The following is a 21,945-nucleotide window of genomic DNA, read 5'->3' as shown; positions in this document are numbered from 1 at the left end:
CTCGTCTCACATGGTGTTGGACCAGAAGACGCCAAATGGCGCACAACTCAAAGACAATGCACAATCAGAGTATGAGAGCTCGGGGTAAGCATTTACACCATTGGAAACCTCATTTGCCAGTAACAAAATATGATAATTGTTTTTTTTACCCTTTTATCTGGCAACAAAACTGACACCTTTTTTACAAGGAGTCACGTTTACATTGACCACAATACCTGCGGTCGGAACGCAAACAAAAAACAACTCTGATAATGTATGCACTGTCCTTGAAATTGATTGGTCCACACCCGAGACAGCTTTCTTTAGAGCCTCGTCTTGTTTGCGTTCCGACCGCAGGTATTGTGGTCAATGTAAACATGACTCCTTGTAAAAAAGGTGTCAGTTTTGTTGCCAGATAAAAGGGTAAAAAAACCAATTATATTTTGTTACTGGCAAATGAGGTTTCCAATGGTGTAAATGCTTACCCCGAGCTCTCATACTCTGATTGTGCATTGTCTTTGAGTTGTGCGCCTTTTGGCGTCTTCTGGTCCAACACCATGTGAGACGAGGCTCTAAAGAAAGCTGTCTCGGGTGTGGACCAATCAATTTCAAGGACAGTGCATACATTATCAGAGTTGTTGTTTTTTGTTTGCGTTCTGACCGCAGGTATTGTGGTCAATGTAAACATGACTCCTTGTAAATTAGTATTCATGCACCTAATACAGTATAAAATTACTCTATCAAAGAAAATGTCATGTTTTACACCAGCAGATTATAATGACATTAATACTATGTTGAGAAAAGTAGTGCACTGCTCCAACTCTGGTGTCTTGCAAGAGTTGTGATTACCCACACTTTACCTAACCGCACATGACCTGTGGGACACACTTACTGTGGTTGTACCCATTTACTGCTCTACTAGGTGCACTGAGGTGGGGAGAGTTAAGAAACAAAAAGCGTTCTTTCAACTGCCGCACCGGGAAATATAATGGAATTGGGTAACCTTTGGATTGCAAGTCCAGCGTGTATTTCTTAACCACACAGCAGCATCTATGTTGGTGATAGCAAAAAATACATAAAAAGTTTATGTGTGGCACATGTTTGAGACTGCAGAATTTATGGGGTTGTAGGTTATCACACTTCAGTAAGACGCTATTACTGTTATCATGTGCCCCACAGTGGACACAATTTATACACATGAGTAGTAGTCAATGGCAGTCCAGAGTGCTATGCCCATAGTGACAAACTGCCAAGATTAGGCACTGCAGCTTCCATGTAAAAAGTCACTCTTCCGTCATGGTTTAAAATCCTAATGCTCATTCCTCTGTTTATATTTTAATGTCGGGATTTTATGCAATGAGCTTGAGATGTGCATGCATGCATGCGGACAACTATTTAACATGCACTGTAACACGGTGTGAATTTTAGCCTTCCCACTGTAAGGCAAATAATTAATAACTACAATGCTGTGTCAAGGATGCAATTTTAGGAATTAACAAGTGTAGGCAGACTCCAAGTAGGTTTGTTCTTTGGATCTTTATTCCGTTAAAAACGTTGTCTTCTATAAGGTTACAAAGTCAACAAGCACGAAAGATTAGAATCAGAATCTTTAATGAGACTGGAGGAATCCAAATGAGCTATGAAGATTTTTTTCATGATGTCCAGTATGGATATATCTAAGATAATTGCAAGATATTCCTAAAAATGTAGAGTGGTTGCTGGTATTGTGCCATATTTTAAAAATGGAACACATGTTAAATAATTTAATTCTATAGTACAGTTAATGCAACTCTTTATCCTTCTCACATTGGGCTCCCCAAATAGATTTGCCACGAACTTCAGATGATCCAGAATGCTGCCACCAGAATCTTGACTTGCACTCGCAAGCAAGATGACATTAGCAATTCTGACATCTATGTCCTAATTTGATATAGAATCAGTTGCAAGATTAACCTCACTCTTTTTTTAAGATCGTAAATTGTCTTGGTATGGCCTATCTCCCGCCCCCCATCTCACTTTACACATTTTTTTCACATACTCCACTCTAGCAGCCTCAGCCTTTTGGTCGAATCTAAAGTCATTCTCAAAACTGTAAGATGGTGCTCAATCTCCTGCCTCTGATGTCTGAAATTCCTTGCCATTTGATATCCGCAATACTGATTCCCTCACTGCCTTTAAGTCCAGACATAAAACCTTCCATTTTCCCTCTGCCATTCACACGTTAATTTCCTCAAACATATGGAAACAAATACCCCACCTCTTCTCCCTTCACCATTATTTCTTTAGAACTGCTTTTGTGTTTAGTTTGTTGTCCTTCCCCGCACCTCTGGCACGGTCAGCTACGTACAGTGCGAAAGAAGTTCAACATGCATCATACTTTTTGTCTTCTTTGTTGTTGTGACTTGCTGACCCGCCGACACTGGACGTCTGTGAAAAAGAGCTGCATAGCTCATCGGATTCCTCCAGTCTAAAGATTCTGATTCTGATTGCCACGCCTCATAGGCCTGTGATTCCATAATCGCTCGTGCACATGCACGGAACTCTTCCTCTCAGGTGCATTCGATCCTTTGGCTACCGTTCCATCACCAGTCTTGTCCATTGGTCATGATTACATCGAGTCTCTTGTGTTTCTGCCCAAGCCCACTTACTTTCCATAAATGTATCTGATTTGAGCTTGTTCAGTGATTCATGTGTCCCTCTTTCTGTCTTTCAGTGTAAATTCAAAAGCATGGTTATCTCCACGCTATTGTTCCATTATTTTTTGTTGGTGTCCGTGTTAATGATTCATGTCATAGTGGGTTCTTCAGACTCCAATCTGCTCTAAGATTGTGAATCAATTCAAGCTGTTATTGTCATTGCTTTAAGGTGTTTCTTATTGGCATTGGTCTACTTTACCCACACATTAACTTACATAATAGCAGTTGATTTACATTTGATGGTAATAATGATTTACACCCCTTTGTCAATCAACTGCTGGCTGCATGCCTCATCATGCTGTCAAGATACTTTACCATGCTCGTTAGTGTCGGTTGATAAAGAACCAATTAATATATTACTCACCATTCATGTTTCCCGTGATGGGGAATCAAACTCAGTTCACCGGGTTCATAGTGCATCGCCCCAACGATTGCACTACTGCTTGAGGCCAGTAACTTGATATTGGTGGCATAAGCTCTAATTGTTTTCTCACCCAATGTAGCCACAATTAGGCATTTATTTGCTCTTCATTTCCAGATTTGAATTGATCTGACTTACTCGAATTAGACCATTTCTCTCTATTAGGCACCCATTATATGTGAAACTTTATCATTTCCAAATATATTCATGTTTCATCCCTTTCTGTGTAATCACATTGTTTAAACATCATACAGTATGTAGCCCTTTATTGTAGCTTCAGTTTTCATCCCTAGCTTCTTCACTGTAGTTATATTTCCATTGACTTTATTGTGCATTTTTGTTACTTATTGTGGTTAGCAAAATCAATAGCATGCATGCAGAAATACAGACAATTGAACACAATGTTAGTATATCTGCATTTCTGGCAGATGCACAACCATACAACATGTAATTGCATATTCTTGGTTCTTTCGGTAAAGTCACGTTGAAGGGAAACAATAAAATAATAATATATATAAAACAATAAAATTCTCACCACGTTTCGACTGCAACACAAGCAGCCATCATCAGGTGTGAAAACCAACGGCAAGAACATTTGAAAGATGTGAAACGTCGTGAGAATTGTATTGTTTTATATATATTTCATTGTTTACCTCCAACGTGACTTTACCGAAAGAACCAAGAATATTAATCACTGCAGTCACGAAAGCTTTAAATAAAAAATGTTATTGCATTATTTCGTTCAATGAATGTACAATAATGATAGGGGTTTTCCCCTTTTTTTCTGGAAACAAAACTGAAACCTTTTTACAAGGATTCATGTGTGAATTAACCACAATACTTGTGGCCAAATTGCAAACAAAAAACACACTGATAATATATGCATTGTCCTTAAAACTGATTTGTCCACAAACGACTTTCTTTTGAGCCTCGTCTCAATTGGTGTTAGACCAGAGGACGCCAAAAGGCGTACAGCTCAAAGACAATGCACTATCAAAGTATGGACCAATCAGTTTCAAGGACAATACATATATTATCAGTGTTTTTTTACATTTTGACCACAAGTATTGTGGTTAATGCACACATGATTACTCGTAAATGGTTTTAGTTTTGTTGCCAGAAAAAAGGGGAAAAACCCTATTATTATATTTTGGTACTGGCAAAGGAGGTCTAATGAAATAAATGTACATTTGTTGCACTGGCATTTCTAAGCATGAGTGCAAAACAGGAACACCTTCCTTCGTGCACATTGGCCCAATACGTTTTTTTTGTTTAAGAGAGGCTAAATCTACGGGAAAATCCATTCTATAATTGTACATGGGAACGAGAAAATATTATAGCACATTTACACTTGAGTGTTCTTTTCCAGAAAACTTTTATTATACTTACCAGCATTTTTTTAATGCAAATATGAATTTCACATTGTCATATTAATAGATTTCCGTACACGGATACTTAATTTTCAGTCTGCATTATATGGCACTTGCTTCTTAATTACTTGTGCAGTCCAACGGCAGCAGCTGGTGAAGCCTCTACGTGTGACAGCAGGGCACAGATTTTCATGGCATGGTTCAGCACATGGGCGGTTTAGCACTCCACCTCCCTCAAATGCTTCTGAGGGAGAACACTTTGTTCTGTGCACATCACATGCGTTCCCAGGGGTGTTTGTCAGTATGAATCTCTTTTCATTTAACATTTTATATCTTGTTTTGTGGGTTTTATGTGTGGTTGTAAACTGTTAGGAGGAGAGAAGAATGACAATTTCTGCTGTTAGGTTGGAATTCTTGCTCCAGTTTTTTTTTATATCAAATCCCTGGCTGGCTGGCTGTGTTTTAAAAGTGTAACAACAAAAAAACCCTGAAAATATCTCAGTGGAATATTTGAAACTTTAGCACCCTGTCAAATAGTCGTGGCGCATCGACTAATTATAAATGTTCATACACATAACCGTGATGATATATATTCAAATATTATTTTCAGCTGCACCAAAATCATAGTGTCAGCTGAAAATTATTTCATCCAGTGAAGACATTAATATGATTGATTAATTTTAGTTTGTTGTTTAATTTCGGTTTGCAGCTTCATTATCTAAAATGTCAAATCCTAAAAACCTCTGCGTATTTTTCTTAATTCGCATTAATAATTTGACACACACGCAAATTCAAACTGTCCTCACGAAATTAAAACCCAAGTTCGGTTTCTTTTCCAGAAATGAATCCTGATACTCATTAATTGCCCACTACCAAGTTTTTACTTTCACATTCTTGCCTGTTATTGATGACTAGAAAATGCCCTTGAAATGTAACGGTTTAATCCCCCCCCCCAAGGCTCGATTTGTCACCTGTACTTACTCAAATGTGCACATAAAGGCAAAGATTCCCCATCTAAACAAAATAAACTGTTGGGGAAAGTGCTGTTAGCGAGTACCTATATCGACTGGTATGGCACAAAAGAGGGTTCCGTGGCTCGCACCATGCTCGTCCATCTTTGTCTCCCTCGTGTTGATGCTTGCACACCGTGTCAGGAACTCATTTAAAGCTGAGTCAATCTAGGGAAAGTCCAGGGTCAGTTCAGATATCAATCGCCAATGATATCAGCCATGGCCGGGAATCCAACTTGGATCACCAGGTTGAAGGCATGGACCATCAACACTGCTGTAATCATAGCAGGTACCACCACAGTCAGTATGCACTGCTGTAATCATAGCATGTACCACCACAGTCAGAATGCACTGCTGTAATCATAGTAGGTACCACCACAGTCAGTATGCACTGCTGTAATCATAGCATGTACCACCACAGTCAGAATGCACTGCTGTAATCATAGCAGATACCACCACAGTCAGTATGCACTGCTGTAATCATAACAGGAACCACCAGTCAGTATGCACTGCTGTAATCATGGTAGGTACCACCACAGTCAGTATGCACTGCTGTAATCATAGCAGGTAACACACCAGTATGCACTGCTATAATCATAGCAGTTACCACCACAGTCAATATGCACTGCTGTAATAATAGGTACCACCAACGTAGTATGCACTGCTGTAGTGAAAGCATGTACCACCACAGTATGCACTGCTGTAATCATAGCAGGTTCCACCGCAGTCAGTATGCACTGCTGTAATCATAGCAGGTTCCACCACAGTCAGTATGCACTGCTGTAATCATAGCAGGTACCACCACAGTCAGTATGCACTGCTGTAGTGAATGCAGGTTCCACCACTGTCAGTACGTACTGCTGTAGTGATAGCAGGTACCACCACAGTTAGTATGCACTGCTGTAGCAATAGCAGGTACCACCACAGTCAGTATGCACTGCTGTAGTGAAAGCAGGTACCACCACAGTCGGTATGCACTGCTGTGGTGATAGCAGGTATCCACCCCAGTCGGTATGCACTGCTGTAGTGATAGCAGGTACCACCACAGTCAGTATGCACTGCTGTAGTGAAAGCAGGTACCACCAAAGTCGGTATGCACTGCTTGTAGTCATAGCAGGCACTACCACAGTCAGTATGCACTGCTGTTATCATAGCAGGTACCACCACAGTGAGTATGCACTGCTGTTGTGATAGCAGGTACCACCACAGTGAGTATGCACTGCTGTTGTGATAGCTGGTACCACCACAGTCAGTATACACTGCTGTGGTGAATGCAGGTACCACCACCCTCAGTATGCACTGCTGTAGTGATAGTAGATACTGCTATCGAGTTGGTAAATACTACTATAGAGTTAGTAGATACTAAAACAGTCAGTATATACCACTACGGTCAGAAAATACTGCTACAGTCAGTTGATACTACTACGGTCAGTAGCTACTGCTATAGAGTCTGTAGATACTACTATAGAGTCATCAGATACCATTATAGAGTTAGTATTTACTACTACTGTAGAGTCGGTTGATACTACTGTAGGGCCAGTAGATACTACTGTGGTCAGTAGTTACTACTACAGTCAGTATATAGTACTGTAGGGTCAGTAGATACTACTACGGTCAGTCATTACTACAGTCAGTAAATACTACTATACAGTCAGTAGCTACTACTGGCTCAGTAGATACTACTGTACAGTCAGTAGATACAACTACAGAGTCAATAGATACTACTTACTCTGTTGTATGTAGGGTGTGTAGGTAGATATACCTACGCGGGGGCAAAAATGTTTTTTTTCCGGGGGGGTGGGGGTGGTCGACAATTTTCGGAAACCTTTCATATTAACTATTTACCCCCCACTTTCTATAACTTTTTGGACTTCTGCGAGCCTCTTGTAATTCTGTTGGTGGAGAAATGGACAAACGGCCCACCGGGCTTTCACAATAGCTTAGTATCTGTGTATTTATATGTAATGTTTTTAAGAGAAGTTTTGAAATATATTATTCGCCCGGGCGACGCCGGGTACTTCCGCTAGTATGTCTTTATAATTGCAAATGCACAAACGCACATCAATACAATTGATGTATCATTTCTTGTGTTCCATATTATTGAGTTCAGTTTTCCACAAATATGAGGTGTTGACGAGCACATCTTCAACTTGCTATACCTGATTGGCAAAGAGCATTATCACATGAAGATTGATGGCAGAATTCCGTATCATACCACGTGTGCACACAGCGTCACTTACATGCAAAAAGTGTGCCAGTGGGAGGTTTTATTGCTATTTATGGTACTGTTTCCATTTCGCCCCGAATTTTGGCTTGCTTGAGTTTGGCTTCAATAATGTTTTACTCTAACTATTAAATAAATATTTACAATTTATAGTTAAGCACTTCCCATACATCACTCTGTACGTACGTTAAATCTGAGCCATCACCAACTCTTCAAGTGTAAAAGGCTGACGATTTACTCATTTTTGTGAAACGAGCTTCATTTTTAATGCATTTGAAGTATTTCTGAACAAGCTCGATGTAATATTCACGTATTTAATTGTTTTATTACTCTCCAAAAACGTGCTAGAGCGAGGTTGCCACTCGCAGAGTCCACAAGAACACGGGTTTACCCATTGCATCAATCTCGCCATGTGCCCTGATGGTTGTGATCTTGCGCTTTACTGTTTCCAGTATTGTCTCGAATTAATGTGAAAAAGGTGGTCTGGAATGTAACATTCATTGAATTAATTACGTGTTCTTTTCTTCATAAACCTCTACAGCATACTCTAAAATCTTGCACAAAAACATTTAATTGTACATATACAAACACGGACTGGTATACAAAAGACAAATATCCCCTGGATAGTCTTAACCGACTGTTGGGGCAATTGCTGTGAGCAAGCACCTTTTCAGGTTGGCACAGCACACAAGCTAGTGGTTGGTCAGCACTACATCTGGTCGCCTTCATCTCCACTCTTAGTGATGTTTACACATCGCACCAGGTACTGATTTGAGGCCGAGTCAACCGACTTATATATACACACGTATTGTCATATTGATGTGGCAACAGAAATTCCGCAGGATTGTTTTTCATGGGGGGGGGGGGGGGGTTATGGATAAAGTGCTCAAACGTAAATGAGTTCAAATGGGGAATACTCTGCCAGATAGCCAGAATATTATGTGGATTGAACAGTTTCCAAGGAGACATCAGACAGAATAAGTATTTGTGAGATATATATCTAGATGGTAAAATGGTATGGGGGCATTTCCTTAAGTGAAGAGTGTTTTAATCCGTCGTTTTAACCCATGTCAGTGGGATTTTGGTAAAACATTTTGGTAAAACGTTCTCCTTGTTTTGCCTCTATGTGAAAATCGTATTCAGTGACCATATTTGGTGGTACCTTTGCTTTACTACACAATAACAGAGCAAAACGCTGTTATTCTTAACCATATTTGTTTTTCGGGTTTGGCCAATCTAATGTTATGATCAAATCTATGTGATCCATGAGAGGTTTATGCTCAAAGCTGACCTTTTAAGTTCGTCCCTATAATTGTTTTGTGCCTTGTCTATATGTTTCAAAATGTTTAGCATACTTCCCAACATGCAACAAACTTGCATATTTGGCATGTGGGTACTTTCCAGACTGTACACCATGCAAAAATGATAAAAGTAGACTTTTGTATATATATTTTTTTTTGGGGGGGGGGTCCCAATAATGGATATATTTTGCACGGCAAGTGAGCTGTGACGTCACATCTCTGTCATATCACCCACATGCGGAAGCGTCACGCAGTGTGTCTGCTGATGTCACGCATCCCCCCCCCCAACCCTCCGCGAGTAAAGTACCATACAAATGTGTTGCAGGTCTAAGGCGTTCTTCGCGCAGCATTCGTTAATTATTTGAGTCGTTTCCTGCCGTACGCACCCTGAAACTTGTGTGTGTCTGCTGCAAGCGCGTGTATGTGTACCTATGGACGTACACACGCATGCGCGTGTGGGGGGAACAGTAGTGTAATGGTTAGCGCGCTGCGCTACGAACCCGGCGACCCGAGTTGGATTGCTGCTCACTGCTACCACTGGTGACGATTATTTGAACCGGTCCTGGGCCTCCCCTAGGTCGACTCAGCCTCAAACGAGTAACTGGTGTGGTGTGTGAACATCGCCACTGGGGAGACAAAGGCGGCCGGGCATGGTGAATCCAAGTCCCGGGCAAAGCCGGGTAGTAAAGCTAGTTAGAGTATAAGACAAGTGGAATTCATTGGATATATTAAGCAGGAATATAGTCTCAACTCTGAATTTATTAATTTCTGGAATTGTTTGAAAAGCTTGTATCAGAAGTGCTGCAACATTCGACATAGAGCCGAAATATATTCCTTCTCCGAACTTCTATCTGTTTGGATCTCTGAAGAAAGCTGTGCAATCAAAATGGTTGCAATCAAACGAGGTTGTGAAAGCAGTGGTGCAGTCGTGGCTTGAGGAACAACCGAATAACTACTCGAATGTGAACATTAGGTAGTATCATGTGAGCCGCTGGGATACGTGGATTAGGTAAAGGGTGACAACTACATGGATCAAAACTCTGTCATGTTGATGCTAACAAATGTCATTAAAAATGTTTTGCCTCTTTACTTTGTGAAACACCCACTTAGAAAATGTGGGCACATTTACTTAAATATCCCAATTTTTATCCATCCAGCAGTAAAATGGGTACACCTTAATTCGTTGATCGGCAGGTCGCACGTGGTGTGTTAAAATGTGGGTACTCCCACCTCTTACAAGATATTTGGTCATCATGGAAAAAGTAGCCCAAATACCAAATGGAAGCGCTCTCAAGAGCTGCCAGTAGTGGCAGAAGCAAGTAATTGGCAGAGCTGCACCACTATCCTTTACATGTATCACATTGATTTGAAGCTTTCGTGACTGCAGGAATCCATACTCTTTGGTTCTTTCGGTAAAGTCACGTAGGTATAAAATAAAATAAATCACGACGTTTCGGGCGCTACACAAGCGTCCATCATCAGGTAAGAAAACATGATCTGCTGCTGTGACTTTACCGAAAGAACCAAGGAGTATGTATCACATTTACTATAAACATAGGCTCAATAGGAGCCTTAAATGCCCTAGACCGGGTTTTCATTGACATTTACACTTTGTTATGAATGAGAAATGCATGGGTCATTATTGTGATCTCTATAATAGGACTATTAGAGATATTTTCCTTTGTCAATAAAGAGGTACTGTATATGTGCTGACCTAAAGTTTATGTTTGTGTAGTGACTGTGCTTGTCACTGTATGGTGCCGGGGCTTGTGAAGCCACGGCCGGTAATGTGTTGTCATTATGGGCAGCCCGGGTTACGGGATGTAGTACCTGCCCTAGCGGGGCTTGGGTGAGAGCTGGTTAGCGCGGAGGCACCACGAGTAGTGTGCGGTGCGGGCTCCCGGTGAGGGAGTGAGAGGGAGCGTCAGCCAGCCAGGGTTACCTTGGGGCATGATATGCTGGTTGACCGTCACGTGACCAGACGATATTGGAGGGGGCCCACTGATGGACTGGGGTCGTGGGGCGGTCACATGGTCCAAAGGAGCTCTCGGGAATCTTCGAGAAGGAGCTCGAGAGGCCTGGAAGGTGGGCGCGGCGAAGGGCGGAGCCTGCCCCAGCCCGGGGGTATATAACGAGGGCTCTGGTAATGAGCTCGGGGTTCTTCGTGTGCTGGTGTTACGAAGATCCACGGCGGGGAGAAGAAGCCTATAGCTAGGCCTCGGCAAGGTAAGGTAAAAGATAAAAACGAGCCAACCTTTACCCTACCTTTTACCTTACCACAATACAATCACTCTACCCTACCTTTTACCCTTCAGCAGGTAAGGTAAAAGGTTAAAAGCAACGAGCCTCCCTTTACCCTACCTTTTACCCTTACCCCATACAAATTACCTGATTACAGGGTAATTACTGGGGTACCACACATGAAAAAGGTTTATAACAGGTAAATGCTAGGTAGAGTGCTTTATTCATCTATAGAATACTCTCGATTATTCCAATTTTACACGCTTTCTTTAAAATATTACTTATTAAATGGAGGCCACGGACTGCGCCACGGAGCTTTTAGCAGTAAACAAGGTACCGTATTTACCGGGTAATACTTTGCGCTACCTTTACCCTACCGGGTAATTCTTCCGAGCTACCTTTAACCTACCCTTTACATTACCCCTTTACCCTTTTACCCGGTAAAAAAGGTAAATTACCTTACCTTGCCGAGGCCTACCTCTAGCCACGTGGTCCGGGACCTCGTTTGTGGTCTGGACCGGGATAGCGAACCGTATCTAGTTCTGCCATAGTGTGGTTAGATGGGTATTCGAGACCCGAGTGTAGATCGTGTTGCGTTATGTGTTAATGCGGAATAAAGAGTGTTGTTCCCAAGATAACATCTGCGACTCAGTTGGACTCACTACATTTGCATTTATTTTCCATAATAGAGTTTTTTTTTATTTAGATCGCGTAAATATGTCATTAAAACCCGCCACCACACGACACAGCCAACTAGTGAGTGTTATCACGTAAACAGAACATGCCAATTCGTCACTAGTACAGTACACCTGTGTGTTCGAGAGCCAAGCCACAACATTTACAATTTGAGTACGACATTTCGCCAGTAATTACAACTAGCTTAATCAAACTCACTTTTTTTCTCGCACAAACAACAACGTTGATTTTTGTAGGAAGCAACGATTACTTTTCCTGGTGCCCGTTTTAATTTAGTTAACGAGATTAGCAACGGAAACATACACCACCAGTGTTTATTTAATTCTTCATGATGACGAGTGGACGAAAATCCTGGAGCACGACGATGACTCTGAACGCTCCACCACCAGAGACCAAAGCTCGTCCGACTGTGATGAGACGAACTTAATGAGTCTGAATGAAGTAACGTCATTAGAGACTGCAGTGTGCTGAGGAAGACCAAACATCATGGTAATTGGGTGGCGTATTTTGGAGTGGGGCGGGTGGAGGGATGGGGAATTATGCGCCCGTCGTCACATACAAATTTAATGCCAAGAGTATTGGAATAAATGTTTGATGAATTTAGTCAAAGTAGACTGAGAGATGGGCTCGATGTAATACACAGACGGCGATGCTTGTCGAAACTTTCAGAGGTTGTCGTCCCCGAGACTCAAATGAAAAATGCTGACTGAATTAACACCGGCCTGGGATTGGCGATAAACGTCACGATCAATTGAAAAAAAATGTGCCTCAAAACTCTTACATTAAGACCCAAGGGTAAATAATAAATGTGTTCAACGTTTTTTTTTCTCTCTCTCGCTCTCTTGATCAATATTCCTTGTATAGAGAACACTCTATGTCCTCCCATTCTGCTCAGACCAGGTGGTGCTTATAAACCATGCCTCATTTAAAAATGCACTTCATCAAAGTTTTAGATTTTGATAGAAATGTTCGCAAATTAATTTTATCATTTGAATCATTTAGGATTCGGTTCTCTACTTGCCGAATGCATCAGCCATCTCTTTTTGTGACTTTTTGGCCTTTTATTGTGTACTCTATGGCTTCAATAAACATGCCTCCCTTTAAAAATAGACTATAGTCTTCATTGCCACTCACCAATGTTATGTTCAGTTTCACCACTGCTGTTCAGAGAATACAATTCTTCAAAACACGAAACAAACTTTACGTTGCACAACCACAGGTATACAGACAGTTTTTTTTAACCCTCCACCGTTTACATAATGTTTGTGTAGTGGGTTCCACGGAGGCAGACACTTCTAACTTGGAGGCAACACGTTTATTATACACCCTTCTTTTCTCCTGAGTGTGGTCTTGCTCCGCCCTCGGCCACGCCCCCTTCGGGGTCTTCCCAGAAGGTTCTGGGACCTCACGTCACATGTCCCCTCGGTCCCCTTCTGGCCCCCGTCCTTATCCTGTCCTGGTCACGTGCCCTCTCGGGTTCACCTAGCCTGTCCCGTATGCCATATGTACTCTGGTGACAGAGAGGCTCTAAGACGCACAGTTACAGTCTTCGCACAGTGGCTCGTGCTAACACCACAGTGACTCAATATATGTCACTACATATGTAATAATAACAAGTAAGATGATAATAACAATAATAAAATAAACAATACGAGGTATCAGCATTTTAAAAATGTATTTCAGCCTCTTCTACGTTTGATCTATTTCTGTTGATTTGGCTAACGTCTGGCACATTTTATAGGATGTGAGTTTTCTGAGTCTATTAGTTAGCTGCATTCATATGCAAAGTAGGTGGCCAATTGATATGTAAAAATGTCACTGTACTTAGAACACTTTTCTTGATTGGTCAGCTTTGAAAGCTGGACCATGGAGTGCCCCTCTGGCTGATTGTTGAGCAATGCAGCTCTTGTAAATGAAAACACATGCGGCACTTTTATTTGAAACCTATCATTAAATCGTAGTGTTTTTCTCTTCGTACCGTGGTGATGTAGCAAATGAAATATGCACATTGGTGGTGTGTGGTTCAACTTCTTTTTTTCTCAAGTACACCAAAAAATATCACATACTGCCAAGTGTCAGAGTGATTCTCGTGACACCTAATAATATAGTGTCCTTGCAAGGGACATGAGCTGAATAATTTGCAATGCATTTCAGTCGAGGTATATTTATTATGCTGCAGTAACATATGGACTATTGGATGCCATTTAATTGTATTAATGTTTATAAAAGGGCAACTTCTTCCCTCTGGACAGTAGTTCAAACATTGGTGGCATTAAGAGGGGTTTAATGAATGCTGTGGTGCCTAATGTACATGCAATAATCCAGGTGGCCTCAGAGCGAGTGGCTCGCAATCAGAAGGTTGTGAGTCCTCATTGGAGGTTTACGTAGCCCCATCGTGCCTCCACGGTAAATAAATGGAGTACCAGTCTGTGGAGAAGCCAACAGTGGTTGTCCTGTGGTGAGACTTGCCCCGACTTTAAGAATGTGGAATAGCCTCCACTGGCTCTGGACTGTAATCATCGTCTCAAAGTGCATGTTAGTTGAAAATAACAGCCACTTGGCTTTTAACCATAAGTTGGTAGAGCACCTACATTTTGTATATGAAAAAAAAACCGAAACAGCATTTCCAAATGGAGACGTAACTACAAACAACAAATCATAGAGTCGAGCAACAATATATTGGCCATTGTATTGTAAATACATTGAACATCCTCTGCCATTAAATTGTGTTGCACGTTTGTAATATAATGGCTATGTATTTATGATTTTTTAAACAAACAAGCACGTTTACATGGCAGATCTCAATTCAGATCATAAAATGTTTGCATTATAAGGCTGTTTTTTCAGGGACAACAGATACACAGAGTAATACAATGTATGGGGAATCACGTGGGGAATACCGAGTACCTACCATAAAACATATGCAATACAATAATTAGATTCACATTTTCTGCAAATAAACCACAATTACATCGGTCATTGATATATGAACTGGTCCTAGCCACCCCACCATGGACGTAGTGAAGTATGGTCAACCCCCCCCCCACCCCATGACTGACATGGTGTGGGAGGCCTTCATTCATTTTTGTGGTACGAGAAAGAAATGAATGTAAATGATTTTATTTTGTTTTGGGCCACAGATGCATCTTTGAATGGCGAAAGCATAATATTCCAAATTGTAAAGGCTCACACAGGAGTTATTTTAGGTTTTTGAAATATTTTTTTATTCAGATATATCAAATATTAGTCATGGTGACAATGACTTGTGAAGGTTTTATAAAATTATTATTTAGATAAAATATTCATCATATAACGAGTGTCTCCTAGCACGGGAATCGAATTTATACTTCCGTGGCTGAGGGAAGAATGCTAACCACTGCACTTCTGCTCTTTCCACATCTTGAAACTTACTAAACTGTAAAGCAAAATGGCAGTGAATTACAAACACTGTCACGCGTCTGCAGTAAAACATTTACGTGTGCTTTTTTTGGATTAAAATAGTGTCTGTCATCATCAGCCATGGGCAATGAACTGCTGGATGAAGGCCTCCCCAATCCACCACCATCTCTCACAGTCCTGCAGTGCAATGATTCATCTAAAAATTCGTTGTTTTGGTGACACTGCGTTGGCAGTGGTGCACTAGCACAAATAACAAAAAAAGAAACTCAATAAATTTGTCAAATTCTACTGCATTTAAAAGGGAAAAATCTTAATAGGTGACGTTTTGGGCAATGGTCCTTCCTGATTGCAAATACACCAGAAAGGTCCAAAACGGTTTTATCCAGGCAAAGTTATCAAATGTGTGTTTAACTCCTCAATCGATAGTCACGTGATTAAGGTATCTAAGGGTAGAGTAAATGTGAATTGTCCCCATGTGCTGCACGCATGTATATGCAGACTGAAAGGCCTAGTTACTTTGTATGGATTTATGCAAGTCCAGAATTCACTCATCTGTGACTCCAATAAGGGGCTCCAATATTGGTTTCCCACATAGTATACTGCTGTGGGGATATTATAAAACAGCCCATTTCTACCTTGGAGGAAGTGTCATGAATATGATGCAATTAAAGGATATTATTTTCAAAAGGAAATCAATAGATGCTGTTATTGTCATGGTGTTCCTGGAAAAATTGTTAGCATTAAAGAAGAGGAGACCCAAGGCCTCTCTCAAAGGAAGCTCAAAGATCAAAACATACAATATACTTTTAATTTGGCCTTTGAATTGTAATATGGTTTTGATTGTGCCAATTTTATTTTACAAAGTGAGCATAATAACATACCGCACTGCTTTAACAAATATTTGAGTGAGAGGACCTCTCGCTTGTGGCCGTGTTCATAGAAAACATCTATTCTCCATGTGTACTGTAATAAGGTAAAGGTGCAATGCCTTGCTCATGCCACTACTGTTGGAAGGGCTGCCATTGGAGGAAGCTCTAGAGAGTATTTTGGCCTACTCTTCCACACTGGGAGAAGTGGGAGGAGCCACACTTTACCCCAATACATGCGACTTGTTGATTGACTAACCGGTGAATCCATTTACACTAAGAAGAATCTTGGCCTAGTTTTACCTGCCACACCAAGAGATCAGTCACGAAAGCTTTAAATCAAAACCTATGAACGGTTGTCTGGGTTGGAACTCAGTACATCAGCAGTGCTGACCAAGTGCTCTGATGTGGCGTGGAAGTAGCCCACTAAGTCACGTGGGTTTGTCTTTTAAATCAATTGTTTAGTGTTGTTGCTGTAAGTCACTGTGGTGTACTAAACACACGTGCACATTTGTTTATGCGAATATCTGTAACGTTTATAATTGAAAATGAATTTAAGTATTTGTAAAATCGTCATTATTTTATTATCACAGTGCTCTTTACAGTAAATGCAACTGCTAAACATTAAAAAAACACTCACTTCAGCATTTCATTTTACAGGATTTTCCACGAAAATTTGCATTGTACAGTATTCAAGTATGAGTTTTGAATATAGAGAGAGCTCAAACAGAGGGCACATCTGAGTGTACAGGAGTCACAGGAATAGTCCACTGACTTTCTCATGTTATCATACTATCTTATGCATTAGCCTTTCCTCATGATTATCCACAGCCTAATGTGTTTACAGCTACATATGCATCAGCCGTTCATGCCCCACCACAAGCCTACTGCCATAATGATAACTGCATGCAATTTAATCGAGATAATATATTAATTACATTACAATTAAATATTGACTGAAAGCTTTCGTGGTTGCAGAATATTTATATTCTTGGGTCTTTCGGTAAAATCAAGTAGATAGGTTCAAAGAAAATAACAAAAAACTACGACGTTTCGATCACAACACAAGCAATCGTCATCTGCTTACCGAAAGACCGAAGAATATGACAATTATTAATACTAATACAAATAATAATTTTCAGCCCTTTCTCAATCCATTTCTGGATGAGAACCTTGCCCCCATGTATCATGGTGGTTGTTTGACCATACTTCGCCATGCTGATTCGTGCAGGTTGATGAAGAGGGGAACCACGACCAGTTGGGATGACACCACTGACGTTAGCCGTTGTCGTTAATCGAACCCAGGCTGCTGGGTTCAAAGTGCAGTGGGTTCATAGTGCAGCTCAGTGTGCGAACGACTGTGCTCCCACTTCCTAATTACACATAATTATACTGCCCACCATATTCCTACATGGCAGTATTAGTTGTGTTCAAGCTAACGTTAAAACACTTAACAGGTGGGCCGTGAGAAGGCGACCATCTCCCATCCTACTCTCTCTTGAAGCCCTCTCGTCGCGGCTTGCAGACCTCGACATCGGCATTTAGCCCCTGAACATATTGGCATACACATTAATAGAATAATTATATTTCTGTAATTTTTAGGCAATCCTGACTTTCTGACATGTGTGTTCAATACAGACAAGCTGAGTACACTGTTGTGCACATACAATGCTTGCACAGTGGTTATAATTATTGTGCTTGTTAGAAGTTTGGTTGTTTTGGGATTACAGCGAAACACAATTTGTATGTTGCTGCGAAAGGCACCATATGTCAGCGAGGTCACTCATCTTTATTCAGTGTAACTAAGTCTTCAATGGGAATAGTGTAGGGTTGGCTGGCGCATAGCGGCGTCTGCGGAGTGACGTTGGGATTAATATTAAAACATACAAGTAAATTGGGGTTGTGGAGCCACCTCTCTGGCAATCACTTTTTCTGTAATGTATGAGAGTACCCTAGGGTCAGCCGTGTGCTTTTCAGGTTCATTAGTGTCTGTCATACAGCGATGTTCTAATTATTGTGACTATACTGAAGGGTTTAACATGTAAACCAGTCAAAAAGAAATTCCCATTAGTAAATAAATCAACCCAAAGCAATTGCAAAGATGACAATTTATTAATGGCTATTAGCTACACCTCCAGAGTCTGGTTTACAATTGAGCACACATTCCTAATAATCTCTTTTTATTTTCTTAAAATGCATGTTGGCCGATGGTCAAGACGTAATCTTAGTTGTCTTGTGGTTGTTGTTGTTGTTATTTGACTTGCATCCCACTGGGATTTTTGCATACAGCGTTGGTGTACGGTGCTATTTCAGGAATATTTTTTATATTTTTTTTCCTGGATTTTCTGTTTGCACAGTCACATAATCACTTTAAGATGTTTTCTTGTTCATGTTTTTTGTTTGTTGCCGTTGCACCCGATTCAAGAGCCGAATAGCTCACAGGGGCTATACCAAATAAATGAACTATGAACAACTAATAATGGAGAAGCAGCAAAGGAATGGAACTCGTTCATGAGGAAGTTCAATGAGGAGCTGGAGCGATTAACTCGGGTTCATGTGCAGGTGCCAGGTGGGTTATCACATTGCAGGATTGCGAGGGGTGGTAGTGGCTTGTTGAAGCCTTCATCCAACAGTGGACACACTGTATACAAATCCGGTAATCTTTATTTTTTTTTTAAATGTGTATTGTCATCAAAGAACCACGAATACAATGTGCATTTAAAAAAAAGAGGGGGAATAACAATGGATAACGTGCAACAAGCTCGTAATAATACACCCTCGAAATTAGCGATCGAACGAGGTGTCTTGTCTCGCTGCCCTACCACGGTTGGGGTAAAGTTCGCGAGCAGTGCATTTAAAAGGGGGGGGGGGGGGGACAAATCCAGTGATCTTAAATGTCAGATATTACCATGAGGAACATTTCTATCATCGGTAAACATTGCACATTTTAATGGAAAGATAAAGGCTAGGTATTTTGTCACATTTTGCCACATTCTGTACACGTAAACAGAACAGTAATACCACTGTGAAAGCCTTCAAATATCTACCAATACATGCATTGTGATGATAACTGCATCATAAATAAGATAGGGCTTGTATAGATAACTGGAACATTGGTCTTTATCTAGGGCAATTAAAACGATCAACAGCAGCTTTTGTTATTAAAGAGATGAGGCTTCCTTAATTTTATTTAATACTCTGAAAATAACCATTCTGTGATTCACCTGATTACTATCTCAAATAGTAACATGATGCATATGCGCAGCTGTTTGTCTAAGTTAATATTTGGTTGAATCCCTTAGATTATTGCTATTTAATATTTAATGGATTGAATGTCTGTGTTTTGGTATCCTCAAATAATATCAGTAGAAAAGGTTAAATGACTTTTAAGACTTGAAAGCATTACCAATCTGAGGTGTATACTCGCTTGAAGCACTATCAAATTGTCATTGACTATTGAAAAGTAATTACTGAGCAACTATATAGAGGCAATATCTATACATTTATATGTACATAATAAGTGGTTTATCTGTATCATGTATATATTTGCCCGGAGAACTGCACTTAGACCACTCCATGTATTTCAAATTAATTACGTCTCATATCCAAGCTTTATACATTTATTTTATGTGGACGGGGTGAAAATTATGAAGAATAAATTACAATTTACCTAATAATTGGACTTACGTGGTTATTGGCCCTGGAACTGCTTAGAGCACAGGTTCTTAACATTCACAGCAGCCTTGCACCTCTGGTTCTCAGTCGTTGAAAAAATGTATAAAATACATTGGTTTGATAAAACAAAGTATTTGTACTTATGTGCCCGTGCCAAATTTGTGTTTTGATTTACCTTCACAAAAAATCTGGCCACGTCTCGCACCCCCAGAAAGGTCATCTCGCACCCCCGCGGGGTGCGTGCACTCCAGGTTAAGAACCAATGGCTTTGAGGTTATGTGGATGGACCAGAATGACAAGATATCTGCGGGACCACGCCTCTCCTGCAAAACCCGCTGCAATATTTGTTAAGTTGAAACTCTAGAATTTAGCAAAACATTCCTTTAAAGGGATGTATTACAATTGAATCGCAACAGCCTTCCCACTCGTGTTTTGATGTTAATTATTCCTACCGAATAAAAATGCAATGTTTAGTTTTATATGGCATCGTTCATACAAATTGCATCTCACAATTACCAAGGAACCACAGATCAAGCTGGAAGGATACCAGGCGGTGAGCCAACATCAACAATTGCTCTGCAGTTTTCTATATATTCTTTGTTTTCTATATGTTAAGATGTTTTTAGCCAATTAGTGAGGGTTTAAACATGTGGGAGGAAACCGGAGCGAGGGGGAAACACTATCCCAAACAGAAGGGGCAGATGCTATCAGTCCTCACTTTGTTGTACTGCATTGGGCATGGCAAGCCATGGTATTGCACCTCCATGCCCATTTGTCCGATCCACTAACCCTCGCCTCCACAGTGCTGGATTAACAGGTGTTCGCTTTTAACATTTAATTATCCTAAAATGAATAATGTTTGAAATTTATGTGGATTTTTGTTCTAGCAGTCTTACACGCTGTCTTTTATGTGGCAAAAGGAATATCAAATATATGTTTTCGTGAGTACACACTTGACTGTTTGAGCAGACTAACCAGGGAGAAGATGAGAGTAAATGTCTGGTATACTGGAGCTGAGAAAGCATTATATTTTGGGATGCCTATTGACAACGCGAATCAAACAGTGTGCCCCTTGGAGAGCCGGGTTCAACACAATGGCATACCTGGCGTAATGGGCAATTCAGACGATGGAATTGTCACGAGGCTCTTCGCTCGTTATCTATCCTCAGATGGCCTATATCCATAAACTAAGTTGCCTTGCCTTTTGCCATCTGTAATTGACGTAACTGCCTTAAGCATGATTTAATAACTCCTTTACATAATCAGCTAACCGTTGTGTAATTTTCGAGAGCTATAATGCAACAAATATAAACCACGTGAGAATTTAGTGTGGAGCCCCTCGGCAACAAAGGCTGACTGATGGACAATGGCAAGGCTGCGAGGTTTAATATTTACTCAGTGTAGCAATGGGTTATGAAATCTGATGAAAAATAAATGTGTAAAGGAGGCAAAGTTAAAGATGTTGCCCTGAAATTACTTGTTCACGCTACTGTTGGAGGAATGGCCTCCATGAGCAGGAACTCTAGAGAGGACCCAGGAGAGAGAGAGAGATGTTGGCCTCTTTTTCTGTGCTGGCTTATATATCTTGGAAGAGGTGGGAGTACCTTATGTGCATATGTGTTGAACTTCTTTCGTACCGTACGTAGCCGACCGTGCTAATCAGAGGTGCGGGGGAAGGACAACAAACCTTACTCCATCCCTAGCGACCTGCCGAACTGTGGTGTACCCATTTATACGCTGATTGGCACGGTCGGCGATGGATGGTGAGACAGAAGCTCAACGTACATGCATACTCCTGGATGGATAGAGGTGGGGTGATTTAATTAACTTGCGCGTTGTTCAAACTTGCACATTGTCAAGTGCCACACCAGGAGATCAAACTGGTGACCTCTGGATTGCAAATCCATTGTGTTAAACCGTTACATCATAGCAGCATCGTTTACATTTTTTTTACAGATATATCAACATTTTTTACTTCTACACTTTTAAAGTGTAATCTACTTTTTATTAAAATATATCTAGATGAGCACACCTTTAATCAGATATCTGGGAATTAATATTACATAT

The 21,945-nt window shown here is 40.7% G+C and overlaps 1 protein-coding gene across 5 annotated transcripts in view; it reads left to right on the top strand.

Annotated features, from left to right (window-relative positions):
- The window catches only part of LOC116939054 (transmembrane protein 132E-like), a 456,039-nt gene that overhangs the window by 25,843 nt on the left and 408,251 nt on the right, over window positions 1-21,945 (top strand). Inside the window, exon 1 of one of the 5 annotated variants that reach the window (XM_032946938.2) lies at window positions 556-20,431. The exons of the other annotated variants lie outside the window; for them this stretch is intronic. Within the exon in view, the coding sequence (XP_032802829.1) occupies window positions 20,340-20,431 (92 nt within the window). The 5' untranslated portion in view covers window positions 556-20,339. Of the gene's footprint in view, window positions 1-555; window positions 20,432-21,945 lie in introns of those variants that run through there. 5 annotated transcript variants of the gene reach the window in all.

Source organism: Petromyzon marinus, chromosome 5 (assembly GCF_048934315.1).
Source record: "Petromyzon marinus isolate PM22_M1 ecotype Great Lakes invasive population chromosome 5, UKy_Petmar_22M1.pri1.0, whole genome shotgun sequence".
Classification (NCBI taxonomy): Eukaryota; Metazoa; Chordata; class Hyperoartia; order Petromyzontiformes; family Petromyzontidae; genus Petromyzon; species Petromyzon marinus.
The sequence above is the reverse complement of the archived record's forward strand: the minus strand, read 5'-3'. Positions and strand labels throughout refer to the sequence as shown.